This window comes from Protomyctophum parallelum, assembly GCF_964188405.1.
Source record: "Protomyctophum parallelum genome assembly, chromosome: 7".
Lineage (NCBI taxonomy): Eukaryota > Metazoa > Chordata > Actinopteri > Myctophiformes > Myctophidae > Protomyctophum > Protomyctophum parallelum.
Genome location: NC_139705.1, coordinates 35,660,405 through 35,676,306, shown reverse-complemented (window position 1 = coordinate 35,676,306; position 15,902 = coordinate 35,660,405). Strand labels below are relative to the sequence as shown.

The window sequence follows — 15,902 nt, the reverse complement described above, 5'->3', positions numbered from 1 at the left end:
GCGCTTTGGGCCCAAGTGTAATTATTCATGAAGCTAACTATTTTAAGAAATACAAATGTTAACAAATGTGTATGGAAGAGTATGCTAAATCTAAGTAGCACATCTACTGTGGTTAGAGGTGTTCTTCATACTCTTACATACTCTCTCCACATGCCTGGTGGAGACAAGCCTAAGGATTGTTTAAAGTGGTTTTAACTGATTTTCAGGACCCACTGGAACCACCTCAAAGACCGCTGTGGGTCCCCGGACGTGACATAGAAAACCAGCAGTGTATGATTGAGGACTGTGTCCTCTGCCTATATGTGTCCCACTTTGGAATGTACCTGCCATGAAAATTAAGGTCATAATAACGCAGATCACATCGATATGTAATATAGCGCGATATGTACTTGTTTTAGCTACAGGATTGATATCAATATAATGCTAAACGTAAGCTAAAAAGCTATCGCAGGGTTGCCAGGTTCTGAGAAATAAGCAACCCGGTATATGAAAACAAGCCCAAAATAAGCGAAAATAGCCGATCTACAACAATACAAATCTTGTCCCTGGAGACAAATAATAATAACAGGCTAATATAGCTATTTTATTTGTAGGCTACTCATCTGGAACATTTACATAGGCCTGATCTAATAAGGGTCCACTTGGTTAACAAATCTCCATAATCAACTACACTTTAAAAACAAGCCCAAATAATCAACTACACTTTATTTTTTGTCAAATACATTTTTAGTAACAGGTTATAAATTATTATAAAATTGGTACAGTAGGCCTATGCATTATTTTTCTTTAGAAACAAGGCCAACTAATTATAATAAGCAGACATGGCAACACTGCTGGTTGAATAATGGAGGAATGAAGGGAAAACAGCGCCCCCTAAAGTCATAGATCACTGCTGAAATCTTTGAAGGGGGAATGCTCTAATTTGGGAATTCTGGTTCAACAAGTTTCAAATGGTCATATCTTCTTCATTTCCCCCCCAATTTCAATGAGCAATAGATCATATGAAAGGTTACAGTGTGTAGTTTCATAATATGTAAAGAACTGAAAAATGACCATGGCCCTCTTGTATATTAAACCACTGGCACTGGTCACATATAGCTACCTGGCACATATAATGTCTACTCCCCCCCTCCCATCCCCAAATGGAAATCCGAGTGCACGAGGACTTATTCCAGCGGGGGAAACGGAGCGAGAGAAACGTTTCCCCATACACGTTGAGAGAGGGGCCAACTCAATTGTTGGCCCGGCGCGCCGTGCAGGTACTGTGAGCAGCAGGCACGCTCCCGGAGCCCCGGCCTCTCTCTGCGATAATGAATAGTCTTTATTTTAGAAAGCGGAGGCAGAGGGGCGGGCGACAGAGCGGAGGGGCCACCGTCTGTAATCCAGCGGTATGGATGACTCCTGGCTCCCGCAAGAGCGGGCGGGAGGGGGAAGGGGGGGGGATCTGCGTCAGCGCAAACCGGCTGCCATAAAACGCTGAGGCACCAGCGTCTGCATGGGCGGGTGGGCGGGCGGGCACGGGGCCCGAGACGAGGAATGATGGTGATGATAATGTGGCTTATTTCTGGGCTGTTTGCGCAGCGCTGCCCGGGCTTTTTATTCAGCCACCATAACAACTCACTGACTTGAGAGAGCTATTATCACAGCCAATTATCACAGGCTGATATACGGTACACCTTTTATGGGCCGGAGCTGGAGTGGGGAGTGGACGGGAATGAGCTGGGGCGCGTGCATGAACATCACCGCTGTCGGACGTAAACCTTGTATGTCCAGATCGGTTACTTTTTACTTTTCAGAGAAAAGAACCCGTGCTCCAATAGGTTCAATGATAATACTTTTCATTGGTAAAATTTTTATAAAACGCAGAGACAGACTTCCAAATTGGTGTCCCTTTTCTTGCCAGGTGAACGCTTTCTATATCAATTTCAAAATTGTTCCCAAAAATAGCAGATCTACAAGCTCACGGCACGGCGCATTGTGACACATATACTGCAGTGAGCTGAGCTTGTAGTATTGCTATTTCGGCTACTTTTGCATGACACAGTCAATCAAAGAAGTATGACATAGTTGTAGGGCATTAAAAAAAAAACATCATAAAATGAAATACGGTATGGAGATACACAGAGAGATACAAGGTTCCTGCCTGGCAGCGACGGTATGTGCGCGTACGTACATGTGCAACGCGGGGGCTGTGTACCGTGGCTAGCCCTGTGGGCCGAGTAATAATTTCATTCCGCTTCCCCGGGGGTGGGGAAATAGCGGTTATCTTTATGGCTCAGGTGCGACTCGATAGCGGCAGGATTGACATTTGTTATTATTCTGATATTTTTCCTTCCCCATGCTTGAGTGGCGGCTGACCTTGTATATAGGCGGTCCGGGAGAGGAGAGCTTGGTTAAGTGCCCCCCACCCCCCTCCTCAAGTAGGATATGACTTTTTGCTACAAAAATTCGTATTGTTGCTGTCGGGCCGAAACCTCTCTTCTCTCTTCTCCTTAAAAAATGGCTTCTAAATCGTTTAGTTTTATGAAAACCCATTGTTTCTATATCAGTGGTTCTCAAACTATTTAATGTCAAGGACCACACAAAGTATATGTAATTGGCCGCCGACCCCCCTGACCCCCCGAAAATATGTTGTTCCAGGGACCCCCCCAGAATCAAAGATTTTAATTAAAAAGGTTCGCTCTTTTCTTGTTTTTAAACCTTTATTTAACCAGTATAAACCACATTGAGACTGAAGTCTCTTTTACAAGCTCTGAAAGAATATATATTCAAAGCTTTGCGACATTCGATTATTAAAAAATAGCAAATATACAAGCTCATAGCAGCACTCGGTGCAATAGCTAGCATAATGCTTAAAACACCAAAAGGGGTTCCCGTCCTGAATGGGTTAACTTTTCGTGTTTTTTCAGAAATTAATGCACCACTTGATCATACACAAAAGCATCAAAAGAGTTTTGAGCTTGTCGGTCTGCTTTTCTTTAGCTATTTTTCTATTTGAAATGTAACAGTTTTGGACATACAAGGTTTCCATGCAAAAGAGACAATATCACCTTTTGCTACAGGAAAAAGGCCATTCATATGGAGGTCATATGCAGTCAATTTGATGAAATAAAAGAAAGAAAATCCCCCTTTTTTCTGTCCCACAGGTGCTGGTAAAACAATATCCACGGCAGAGTAAGAAATATAGGTCAGCCGAGCGGAGCTGAGAGCGAGAGAGGGAGAGAGAGAGAGGGAGAGAGAGAGGGGGAGAGATAGAGAGGGAGGGCAGAGGGAGATGTAATAAACGAGGGAGAGGCGTGAGATGGAAGTAAATAAGGTGAGGAGGAGCAGAGAGAGAGAGAGAGAGAGAGAGAGAGAGAGAGAGAGAGGTGGGTGGTAACCGGGAAAGCATATGTGTCATCATCATTTGAGTTTTACATTGGCTATTAAAAAATAGCAGATAAACAAGCTCAGAGCATGTCACCTTAATTGTGCCACTATGTGAGCTTGTACATCTGCTATTTTTGAAAAAAGGTGTGAGAACTACCGATTTAGAAGGCATTTGTAGAATCGGCCTCAGGTCTTAATATGGATTAATGGGATAATGGCGCCGCCGGGGCATGCGGTGCATGCAGTGTACACACACATTGGCTGGGGAGTAGTTTAGCCGGTGCACGTTCACAACACTTCAAAACACAAAGCGTAGTGCTAAGTCCTTCTCAAGGCAGACTTCATTCTCTCACCCCAACCACCCCCACCACAGTTCAGAACGTACCCCTGTGAGGGTAGCAGCACACTTTACTTTCTCCCCTATTGTTCTGTTCTCTGCATTGAATCAATCTCTTACCCTTTCCACTTTCTTTACAGAGTGGCTCCTAGGGGCCGAGCTGTCTGACTGTGTGTGTGTGTGTGTGTGTGTGTGTGTGTGTGTGTGTGTGTGTGTGTGCGTGTGCATGCTTTCTCTTTTGGCTGTCACCAGGCTAACCTCGCAAAAAACATATTTTTTGTGTATGTTTTCACATTTTGTGAATTCATAATCGCACCATATTTTGGCATGCATGACCAGCAGTTCCCAACCTTTTCTGGATCAGGGCCCACTTGTAAATCTCAAAAGCGTTCGCGGCCCACCCACCGCGTGTTAAGTGTGAACTGGTCATTTTCAGAGCATGTTGATTTTAACTATCAAACAATTGCGTTCCTGCTCGGATCAATAGAACCAACCAACGTAGTATACCTTCCTAACCGTATCACCGTGTCAATTCTAGCGAGCTAAAATTAGGCCATCCTTGCTCAAGAAAACGCCAAATGTTCCAATCGTGATCACCGGAAAATCTGAAAAGACCTCCGAACATCTGGCGTTTTGTCAAACCATGGAGAGCGCCGTAGATTTTGAGTTATTCAGCTTTTTAGTCAGCCTGTATACAAGAAGTGAACGGCACTGCGCAGGGCGCAAAACTGGTCTAGGATTGCTGAAGAAGGACAGGCCAAGCAAAAAAAATAAAGAAAAAAAATGAAAACAATCCCGTTTGATATCAATAATAAAACGTATATGACGGAACGTTCCGTCATGAGCAGTTTTTGTGTTCTTAAAATCAAACTTATTTTTCCCCAAGGTTTTCAAGAAACATATTTATTAAATGCTTTGTTATTATTATTATTAGATCATTACAATCTTCTATATATTTTTCCTATTATCCGGGGGCCCCGGATCACTGCTTTGTAATGTCTGTGGCAACGTGCGGAGCCGCTGGATGAGGCGGCGTGCGGAGCAGAGCGCCAGGTGTGAGGGGCACGGCGCTGATAAAGAAGCGGAGGCCCGCTATCAGGACATTGAGCCCCCGATAAAGGACGACATTCGCCATCGCCGCCTCCGTGATTTATAGCCCCGGGAAACAGCTGGTCCATTCCCTTTAATCCATTAAGACCTCATTCTGCAAATATCTTCAAAATCCTAAACAGTTTCCCGAAAAACCTTTATGTTTCTATACCAGTGGTTATCAAACCCTTTCGTGTCAACGACCTCCAGAATGATATGTATTTGGCCGCAGCAAATATTTTGTTCCAGGGACCCCAGAAGCAAAGATTTGAGTTAAAAAACGTTCGCTGTGAAAGAATAGATATTCAATGATTTGCACACATTTAAAAAAATACAAATAATACAAAATAGGCCGTGCTATGAGCTTGTAGATTTGCTATTTTTCAATAGATGAAGTTTAAAATGTTGGTTGAAGTGGTTAAAAGCTAAGGTGACGCCGATGCGTTCCAGGTCTTAATGGCTTAAAGAGAAGAAAATTAAATAAATAAATAAAACAAGGCCCCGGGGCGACATGCAGCCTAGTCGCAACACGTGGACGCGAGCGAAGGACGGACAGGTGAGGAGAAATGAGGAATAACGGAGTCTCTCTTGGATGGAGCATTAAACAGGTTAATAACGCGGAAGGTTCCGCAGGCTGGCCTCGCCTGTCCCTCAATTAGAGCTAAATCAGCGGCCGTTATTTGCCTGCCGCTAATTGAATGTGATAGCAGGGCCGGGCCGCACGTCATGCTAATGCCCTCCTCCAGATAGCAGGCCGGGCCGCGCGCCGTGCTAATGCCATCCTCCAGGTGTATGTAATGCCGTCGGAGAGAGAGAGAGAGAGAGAGAGAGAGAGAGAGAGAGAGGCGTACCTAGCGCCTGGCCTACTCTCTCGGGGGGGTCGGTGTTTTGCTGGCTCAGTCACTTGTAGCCCCCCCACCACCACCACCACCAGGAGTGTGAGGGTTGCAGAAGCAGCCGGCAGGCCTTCAAAAACACCAGGCGTCTCCTCGCTGTACGCTGTCCAAGTGAACGATAGCGCTAATGAGGAGAGCGTATATGAAGCTTCCTAGGCCTGCTGGCTCGGTCTCAACACTTCCTGTGTGTGTGTGTGTGTGTGTGTGTGTGTGTGTGTGTGTGCGTGCGTGCGTGCGTGTGCTCATGTGCATGTCTGTGGTAGAAGTTCTCAGTTCAGTTTCTTCAGCAAAATACCAATACGATGCTAATGCCAATAAAATGCTCCATTACAAAGTGCTGTATCATGACCTTTACTATTAAGTATAGGGATGTCCCGATCACGTCTTTTTTCTCATGACCTTTATTTTTAAGTATAGGGATGTCCCGATCACGTCTTTTTTCTCCCGATCCGATTCCAATCATTTGATTTTGAGTGTCCGATTTCCTCCTATCCGATATACAGTATATATATATATTTATTTATTTATTTATTTATAGAACACTTAAGTTATGCCATATGATCGACAATAGTACAATATCCAAACTCACACACAATATCCAGGCTAATATCATGATATGGATATAATCATTATTGATACTTGTCCCAATCCCGTTTTCTTTGCTCCTGATCATGTGATCGGAACAGAACACCCCTACTTTTATGGTAATGCATTATTTGTAAGGTTTTACGGTTATTCACTTTTACTTGAAAAATCAAGTAAAGGTGTTAGCAGTATTAGCAGCAAAATGTACACCTTCAACCTGGTGTCCCTGATTTGGACATGTCATGTCAAAAGTACTAGAGTAAATGTACCACTAAGCTATACTTATGGGTATCTCACCGCATGGTCCTTTGTGCTGGATGTGGATGGTGATCTGCAGGGCACAGCCCATGGACCTCATCTCACAGGGGCTCCTGTAGCTGTGGCCGTTGCTGCCGCACACCGGGTCTGGCGTCTGCGGGCACGCCTCGGGACACTCGCACACCGGCTCGTCGTTCTTCACCACGCACACCGCGCCGTGCTCGCACGCCACGTCCACGCACGGGCTGGGCACGTGAAGATCTGGATGGACCCAAACCACCCCAGGGAGAGAGAGAGAGAACACAGTTAATAACATTGATCGTGTTAACAGGGTGGATGGGTGCTGGCTCTCAATGTGGGGTCTGGGGTATAAATGGACCCTATTGTAGGTCTGCTACTCAGAGAGACAGTGGTAATTTAACTCTCAGGTTTTACCGTCTAGACCTGTGGTTTTCAACCCTTTCCATATCAGGGTCCATTTTCTTATTCAGCATTATTTATTGTTGCTGGCTTCCGTTGAAAGTTTATGGTAGACTGTATCTTTTGTGTCTGCCCGTGTGAACGCAGCATTTGTTACAGACCTGGCTGTAAGGGTCCATTTTGGACCACTGGTGGTCCCCAAACCTGAAGCTGAGAACCAGTGGGGTAGAAGAGAGAGAGAGAGAGAGAGCGAGAGAGAGAGAGAGAGAGAGAGAGAGAGAGAGAGAGAGAGAGAGAGAGAGAGAGAGAGAGAGAGAGAGGAAAAGGAGATTCAGGGAGCTAGGAAAGGGACTAAGGGAGGGACAGGGAGTACAAGTCAAAGCGTACAGGCGGTTATAGTGTACAGTAAAATCTGGGTGTGTTCATTTAACCCTGAAAGTGTAAAGTGTTCACATTTTCACACTTTGAGAGTTAAAAGGGGGTGTAAGGTATATACATAAAATAAATGTTAAATAGCTACATATTCCACTATCATTGCTGTAGAGCGTCAGGTCTGGATACCAATTTTATCCAATCAGGAGAGAGAAAAATAGAAGTGGAAGTGGAAGACTCTAAGCAGTGGTTCTCAAAGTGGGGTCCAGGGCTCTTGCAAATGATGCCGCACAGGTGTGTAACTCCGACAGTGTAAAATGTAACCAAATGGACCCGAAAGTTAATTTGGTTACATGTGTACACTCACAGAGCTATGGGGATCATTGACATTTCAAAAGCTTGAGAACCACCACTCTATAGCAATGATAGTGGTTTAACTTTTTAACAAAAACTTCAAACTAAAGTACATCGCTTACTCCCCATGTGACTTATTGCCCCAGATTTGACTGTGTGTAGGGTTTGTGTTAGACAGGGAGGGGTGTAGGAAGGGTCGACCAGTGGAAAAGCTATACAGTCCTTTAAAAACGCTTTGGCTTCCTATTTCCTGTCCTTCGTATGTCATTTCCTGTGATTTGTACCAGTTCCCGACGCAACCCAGACTCTCCAGGCGAATGCCGGTGAACGGCAGAGTTTAGGAACAATGCTGTGTTTTCGTTGTGGACGGATTCATTGGTGTTCCCACATGCATGCCGGACGCGGGTCAGGATGGCGGGTGGGCGGCGGGGGGTAATGAGGATTCTTTCATCACAGCAACCTATCCCAATCCATTCTTCACAGCACAAAAAGTTAGTGTGTCGACGAGAACACATTGCCACTTTTTAGTCTTGGGGTGTCACTTGGGATGTGCGAATGACAGAAACGACTGTGTGTGCGTGCACAATTGTGTGCACGCGCCGAGGCGGCGTCTCCTCGCCGGTTGAAGTGATTTGACACGCGCCGCGGCACCGACCTCGTGAGGGATAGAGAGATAAGAGTTTTGGGGCATGCAGATTTAATGAGGACACGGGGAGCGGTATTGTGTCCTTGTTTGATCCTCTGCTCCCGACCCGGGTAGAGGGATCTACAACACTAGAAGTATGTAGCGTGCGTGCGTGCGTGCGTGCGTGCGTGCATGTTTACTTGAATTACTATTCTTGTGAGGGACAAATGTCACCACCACAAGTGTAGTAGTAACTTGAGAAACAGACATCTCTCCTCGCTGACAATTAGGACAGGCTTCAGGTTCATGTAAGGGTTGTAGGACTGGTCATTAGAGGTTGTGTTAGTATTTATAATACGTACTGTCACCGAAAATAATGCGATTGGCTTTTTCTGGCTTTAGGGTTAATTGGAGGGTTAGAAAATAGCAACTATTTTTTTTTTTTTTTATGTCCTCACAAATACAGTATAGTTATACGAAGACGTGCGTGCGTGCGTGCATGCGTGCGTGAGTGCGTGCGTGCATGCTGTAAGCCTTCACCCTCCCCTGACTCCTCTGGTCCAAGGCTTTCACTGGGGTGGTTTGTCATGGAAATTATAGTCCGATGTCTCGGCCATTACGCTGATCATTATGGGTTTAGATGCCATCGTGGCGGGGTGACTTTGTGCTCTTGGGGTGGATGTTACTCTGTGTATCATTGCAAAGCTGGGGGGGTAGGGTGGGGTGTGGTGGGGGGTAGTAAATCTTCGACCGACAGCGAGGAGAGAGGCAATTACCTTCCTTTTATCGCTGCCATTACGGAGCAGGTGGAAGAGCAGAGGAGACGTGTGACGTCATCAAAGAACTGACGAAGACGGAATGTGATAGGTGAATTCCGGCAGTGGACACGGTTTGGGCAATTGGAGAATCCTACGTCCAGGAGAGGCAGGAGGCCAAGTGATATTTCGGTATTTATATATAACGGGGCAGTGGTTCTCAAACTGTTTTGTGTCAAAGACCATATTTTGCCACGGACCCCCCTCTGAAAAGATGTTGTGCCAGAGACTCCCAAGATAGAGGATTTTCAAGTTGTTTTCAAAACAATTGGAGAGGTGTTGCGAGCTTGAATATCAGCTAGCCAAAGTATAGGGATAAAGTGGTTAAACTGATTTTGATGCTACATTATTAGCTTATTTTCCAGGGGACCCACTGGAACCCCCCCGAGGAGCCACCTTGAGAACCAGGTTTTAACCCATTTAGATCTGAGGAAGATTCTACAAATCTCTTCTAAACCCTGACAGTTTTCTGAAAAACCCATGTTGCTATGTTGCTGTCAGTCGTTCTCAAACATTTTCAAGGACCCCCAAAAATATATGTAATTGGCCGCCTACCCCCAGGGACCCCCCCCCCCCCCCCCGCCCCCCCAGAAGCAAAGATTTGACTTAAAAACGTTCGCTCTGATAGAATATATATTAAAAGATTTGCGCCACATTTTCACGATTTTTGAAAAATAGCAGATCTACATGCTCGTAGCATGGCACTGAATTGCCCCTGAAGCCGCAGAGCCAGTCAGCATCACTCACGAGATGGTCATAGATTAGCGCTTAGCCTTCCTTTGAAGGCCCCTCAGAGCTGTTCTTAGTGCCACGCTTCAGATGTGTGATGAAAGAAACACTGTGATACTGAAATACCCGACATTTGGGCATTAAATGCTGTCAAACCCAGGGAAGAGTAAAGAAAATGTACGAGACAAAAACAAAGGTGTCAAACAGTGTCCTTGAACTAGATGTAGGTGTTATTTTTGCATGACACCGCCATATGGCGAAGTATATAATCAGACTTACAGTAAGTGGTTATAAAACAACAAATAATGAAAGAAAGATGGAAATTTCATAAAAAAATGGAAGTGTATGGCAAGGATTAAAAACAGACAGACACATGAAGTCAAAGGGAAATAATGACCAATGGATAAAGAGAGAAGAGATCAATCAGACGTCTTTTTAAGGATATCAAGCTATATTTTATCTATTGCATAACATAATGTTTTGGCTGAGGAGGTGGAATTGCGTCACTATTGATTGCTATGTTTCAATGCCAAGCCATTGTTTCAAAGCTATTTTTTTGCACCGCTGCCATATAAATATTGTTTCTGTTGGGCAGAAACCTTGCATCTCCATATTTTACTTTTTTTTAATGATTTTACTACTTCAGTTTTTTACATACAACAGTGACGCACAAAAGTAACACAAATAGACGATCTACAAGCTATATTTGAAAGCATTTTCAAGCCAAAGCGGTCAAGTGTGTCTGTGGGTTACATAAATATTGAACCAATGAAAGGCATTAACAAGAGCTTGTGACAAATGTTGGACTTCATTACTTTCTTTTTCCTGAAAAGTAACGGTTGTGGGCATACAAGGTTTTCGGTTTTAGCGGTGCCTAATAATAATCTGGTGCAGCCTCAAAAGCGGTTGATTCCCTGTGATGTAGCGCCAGCAGCTCACTATTTCATTCTGTCTGGAATCTGTATAGATTTGTATTGCTACTAACACATCCTTGGTTGGGTTCCTGAATCTGTATAGATTTGTATTGCTACTAACACATCCTTGGTTTGGTTCCTGAATCTGTATAGATGTGTATTGCTACTAACACATCCTTGGTTTGGTTCCTGATTCTTCTTCTGATTCTTACCTGTTCCTCCCACCGTGCTGCTGCTTGCTACGACACCTGGACTTGCCTCTGGGGTCGGGATCCAATAAAGGCTTATCCTTATCTTATTTTATCTTTCGTCCAATGGCTGCAAGCCTCCGTGTGTGTGTGTGTGTGTGTGGGCGTGCATGCGTGTGTGTGCGTGCGTGCGTGCGTGTGTGCGTGCGTGCGTGTGTGCGTGCAGTTGCACCAGCCTGCGTTCTAAGTTCAAATCATATATACCCTTCCTTGGCCTCAGTAAAAGTTCAGCGGGCCATTTCCCAAGGCCAGCCCCCTAAAGCACAACCGCTGCTGTGTCTGATAAGGCTTTTGTCTCCCATTGCCTTTGTCTCTCGCACATTAAAAGATTAAAGCAATTCCCCCCGGAACGCTTATTCTTTCATTTTTCATCACCCCACTCCCCCACTACCTTGGAAGGCAACATTTCATCCCCATTTATTACAAAAAGAAACGCCCCAGTGCACTGCATGGTTCCCAACCTTTTCTAAATGAAGGGCCCGTTCGAACATCTCGGCGGCCCACGCCATCTGACCACCTAACAACCGATTGAACACAATCAATGGATTGCCTTCCGGCTTCGATCGACGGGACATGCACTAATAAGTTCTTACAGTATGACAATGAAAACTCCCATTTGCAGTATCCTTGAGGTACCCAGGGAACCCCAGGGCCCCCCAGCCCACAGGTTCCGCGTAGCCCCGGTGCATTGAAGTTGTTGGTATGGTAATGTTGGTTCTGTCAGGAAGTTAAGTGTTCATGCATACATACTGCTTTGGTAATTGAGAGAAGGCTTGCAGAGCAGCAATCTCTCTCTCTCTCTATCTCCATCTCTGTCTATCACTGTCTTTCTCTCTATTTTAGATGAAGTCAGAGAGGCTTTGAAATGGCTGGCTGTCGGCCCTCAGGCGTATGCATACAGTTATGCCTCTCTCTCTCTCTCTCTCTCTCTCATACACATGCAAATTATATTCCCACACAGACACCAGACACCACACACACACACACACACACACACACACACACACACACACACACACACACACACACACACACACACACACACACACACACACACACATGTGGAGAGGTCTTTGGATATTCTGGATGTCACCTCGCTCCGTCTCATCTCCTGGCTGGCGAGGTGGAACTGTGCTGTTTTAATTAGTGTGGTATTTGGGTGGCGTGGCCCCGCTCTGGGCCCCCAGACAGGATTTAAGGAGCCGCGCCTTTCAGTTCACACCGACAAGACCCCTCCGAGTACCCAGAGTAGACGTCTAAACTCATTTGTACCGTCTCAGGGTGAAATTAAATCAGTACTGTAGGTGAGCAGCTCACACCTTGTTGCTTATTTCCCTAAGTCACTAACTCTGAGTGTACAAACGGAACCAAATGGACCTTTACGGAATCATTTACAAGTACAGAGAGTAGCCGTCTATAACTCTGAGGGTGCAAAATGGAACCTCCATTTGTACCCTCTCAGTAAGTCAGCCTACATTCAGTACAGTAGGTCCTATGCAGCTCTTCGGCATTTCCCTGAGTCACGTCTAAAGGCCAATTCATGCTGTGGGTGACAAGCGTCGACCGACGTGGTGTCACATGGCAAAAGTGGCATCAAAACGATGTTTGCGGCGAAACTCCGCCGAAGGAAAAAAAATCGCAGACGCCTTCATGAAATGTTGCGTACTCTGATTGGTTGGGAAGATGCACACATGGACTACATCCATTTCCTTGTTTACGCGTTGTGACAACGCTGTCGTGCAGAATGATGCAGGATGCTCAAAACTCAGACTGTTGCGAGACATGTAGTGCGAGTTATATGAATCACTGCAGGACAGCCTACATTGTGTACAGTATGCAGCAGATCCTGAGCAGCCCGCTGTGTCTGTGTACAGCTGCTGTAAGTGCCATTAAGTTAGCAACGTGCAGGGAAATGTCCACCGATCATTTGGGAGACGGCTCCTTGCCTCTCTCTTGGCGAGCTCATATAAATGCAAATTAGAATGTCTCCCCTCAGGTCTCCTGACCAATTCCAAATGACTCCCCGGGCTGTCTGAGCCAGGTGATGGTTGTGCCGGAGCCAATTGGCAACCAGGGGCTTTCTCCCTAACCTGTTATGGTGGAATAACCTGCTGCGACATGACCCCCCCCTCTCTGCCTAGGTGGGAGAAGTACTTTTAACAATAGCCTACAACAATATAAAATGCTCTAAAGAAGGCCTGTATTATTTTACTTGACTATGGCGTCAGAATATACATGTACAGTACCTTAATAAAAGTGCACAGATCTTTTTAAGTGGTTATGGTATGTTTTGTAATAATACAAATATGCAAAGTAACTAACTAGTAACTAAAGATGTGAAATAATTGTAGTGGAGAAAAAAGACGCACGCACGCACGCACGCACGCACGCACGTACACACACACACACACACACACAAACACACACACACACACACACACACACACACACACACACACACACACACACACACACACACACACACACACACACACACACACACACACACACACACATTTATGTGGCGTGTTAAGAGTAGGTGAGGAGAGCTGCAGAAAGAAAGGCTATATTAGCATAGGGTAAAAGGCATAGCCGCAGGCCGTGTCTGCATGGCGCTGAGTGCTTATCACAGGGAGGAGGAGACCTCTCTGCATTCACAGACTCTCTGAGCGGAGCTCACTCCCCATGCAGCAAACCCACGTGGGGTGGGGTGGCTAAAGCCTCGGTCCTCGTTTCGCAGCCCCGCTGTTGTGGAGAAAAACCCAAATATCTGTCCTTGTGAAACTTCTGTGGAGAAAATGTACTTTCCAAACCAACCCAAGGAAACTGATTCTGTCGCCTTTCCATGAATTATAAGGGCTTTGGGCGTCTCTGAAATCTCTTATGGGCCGTCCACACAGAGAGCAAGAACTATAACAATAACTATAAACGGTTTTAAGAATCATTCTAACTCAAGTGGAATGAGTCCACCACAACTATAACACAGATTATCCAATGGCAGCGTTGGAATCGCATTCAGAACAATTTGATAAATGATGACAGCCAATCAAAATCCATCCAAATTTACAGGATGTGTTGATTCAGCCAATCCTGGACAGGACAAGCCTTAGTTTCCGTTTTTGTCAATTTATTTATAAGCTTAATCTGTATACTGAATATTCTCTTGAATCTTTGAATCTTTTGAATCTTATCTTGAGTTTTCATTACACAATCCTTTTCAATCCTGACTCATCCATCAGGTGCAGGATTTAAAAGAGCAGAAAAAACAAAAACTAACAGTAAAACTAATACAAACCTAAGTGTGTCAAACTAAACTATAATGAAAAATCCAAAACTATTATAACCTTGTGCAAGACACTCTGATGAATGAGATGCCATTATCAGCTGACAGGCCTGCATGCGACCAACCGCAACAACCCACCGATACCGTCACGCTCACACGATCGCGCCCGAACGACTGAGTCGACCGTAAACCAGGTCATGATGACGACTGTAGGGGAGATAGTACGGTAGCTAAACCTGCATGTCTCTTGTGTCATAATGACGACTGTAGGGGAGGTAGTAGCTAAAACTGAATGTCTCTTGTGTCATAATGACGACTGTAGGGGAGGTAGTAGCTAAAACTGAATGTCTCTTGTGTCATAATGACGACTGTAGGGGAGGTAGTAGCTAAACCTGAATGTCTCTTGTGTCATAATGACGACTGTAGGGGAGGTAGTAGCTAAACCTGCATGTCTCTTGTGTCATAATGACGACTGTAGGGGAGGTAGTAGCTAAACCTGCATGTCTCTTGTGTCATAATGACGACTGTAGGGGAGGTAGTAGCTAAACCTGCATGTCTCTTGTGTCATAATGACGACTGTAGGGGAGGTAGTAGCTAAACCTGCATGTCTCTTGTGTCATAATGACGACTGTAGGGGAGGTAGTAGCTAAACCTGCATGTCTCTTGTGTCATAATGACGACTGTAGGGGAGGTAGTAGCTAAACCTGCATGTCTCTTGTGTCATAATGACGACTGTAGGGGAGGTAGTAGCTAAACCTGCATGTCTCTTGCCAGGACACCAGTATCGAACACCAGTGGCTCTGAACTCTGAACTCTCAGCAAAAAGCCGGCGTCTCATGCACACATCAATGCGATTATGATCTTAATAAATAATGATAATGATTCCATTTTGCAGCTCCCAGGAGTTCTCCAATAATCAATTGATAACGGAAAGAGGATGAATGAAATGTAAACAACATTTGAAGGTATTGTCAGTGCTTAAAGATACATCCGCTTGACACCTATAGCGCATAAAAAGGACACTCGACAGAGAGAGAGAGAGAGAGAGAGAGAGAGAGAGAGAGAGAGAGAGAGAGAGAGAGAAGGGATGGGCGATATAACTTCACCATCAACATCATCAAGATCACAATTATTTCAAACTTTTGCCTCGATTACAATTAATGAACGATTATAAAGTATCTAAAAAAAATCTGGTTCTCAATTAATCTCCCCAACATGAGCTTGTTATGGCCCCTGGCCATTATTGTGATTATTATTATTATACTTTTGGTTGATAGTTTGAGAGGTGATTATTAGCTGGAGGATTCTGTGAATGTGGAAGGTGTTGGCTTCATTGCCAATCAACCATAGTAAGTGATGATCTGGTCACGGAGGCGTGGCCAGTTTCCTTCTCACCTGTGAGGAGCTCACAGGATTGGTGGGTCCACGTGTTGCCGTGACGACGCTGAGCTGGCAGGCCCAGCCCTCCCTATAAAAGCCAGTCTTTCCCCCAACCAACTATTCTACCCAGTGACTTTTGATTATAAGTTAAAGATCCCTTCGGAAAGGATCCCTTTTGGTTTTCGTTAATAGTGTATATTTCTGTTGCTTGTTAGCCTGATTTGAGTT

At 45.0% G+C, this 15,902-nt stretch overlaps 1 protein-coding gene across 2 annotated transcripts in view; it reads right to left on the bottom strand.

Moving 5' to 3' along the window:
- The window catches only part of agrn (agrin), a 346,246-nt gene that overhangs the window by 101,311 nt on the left and 229,033 nt on the right, over nt 1-15,902 (bottom strand). For both annotated transcript variants that reach the window (XM_083770140.1, XM_083770141.1), the window contains exon 8: nt 6,574-6,795. In XM_083770140.1, the coding sequence (XP_083626266.1) occupies nt 6,574-6,795 (222 nt within the window). The remainder of the gene's footprint in view (nt 1-6,573; nt 6,796-15,902) is intronic.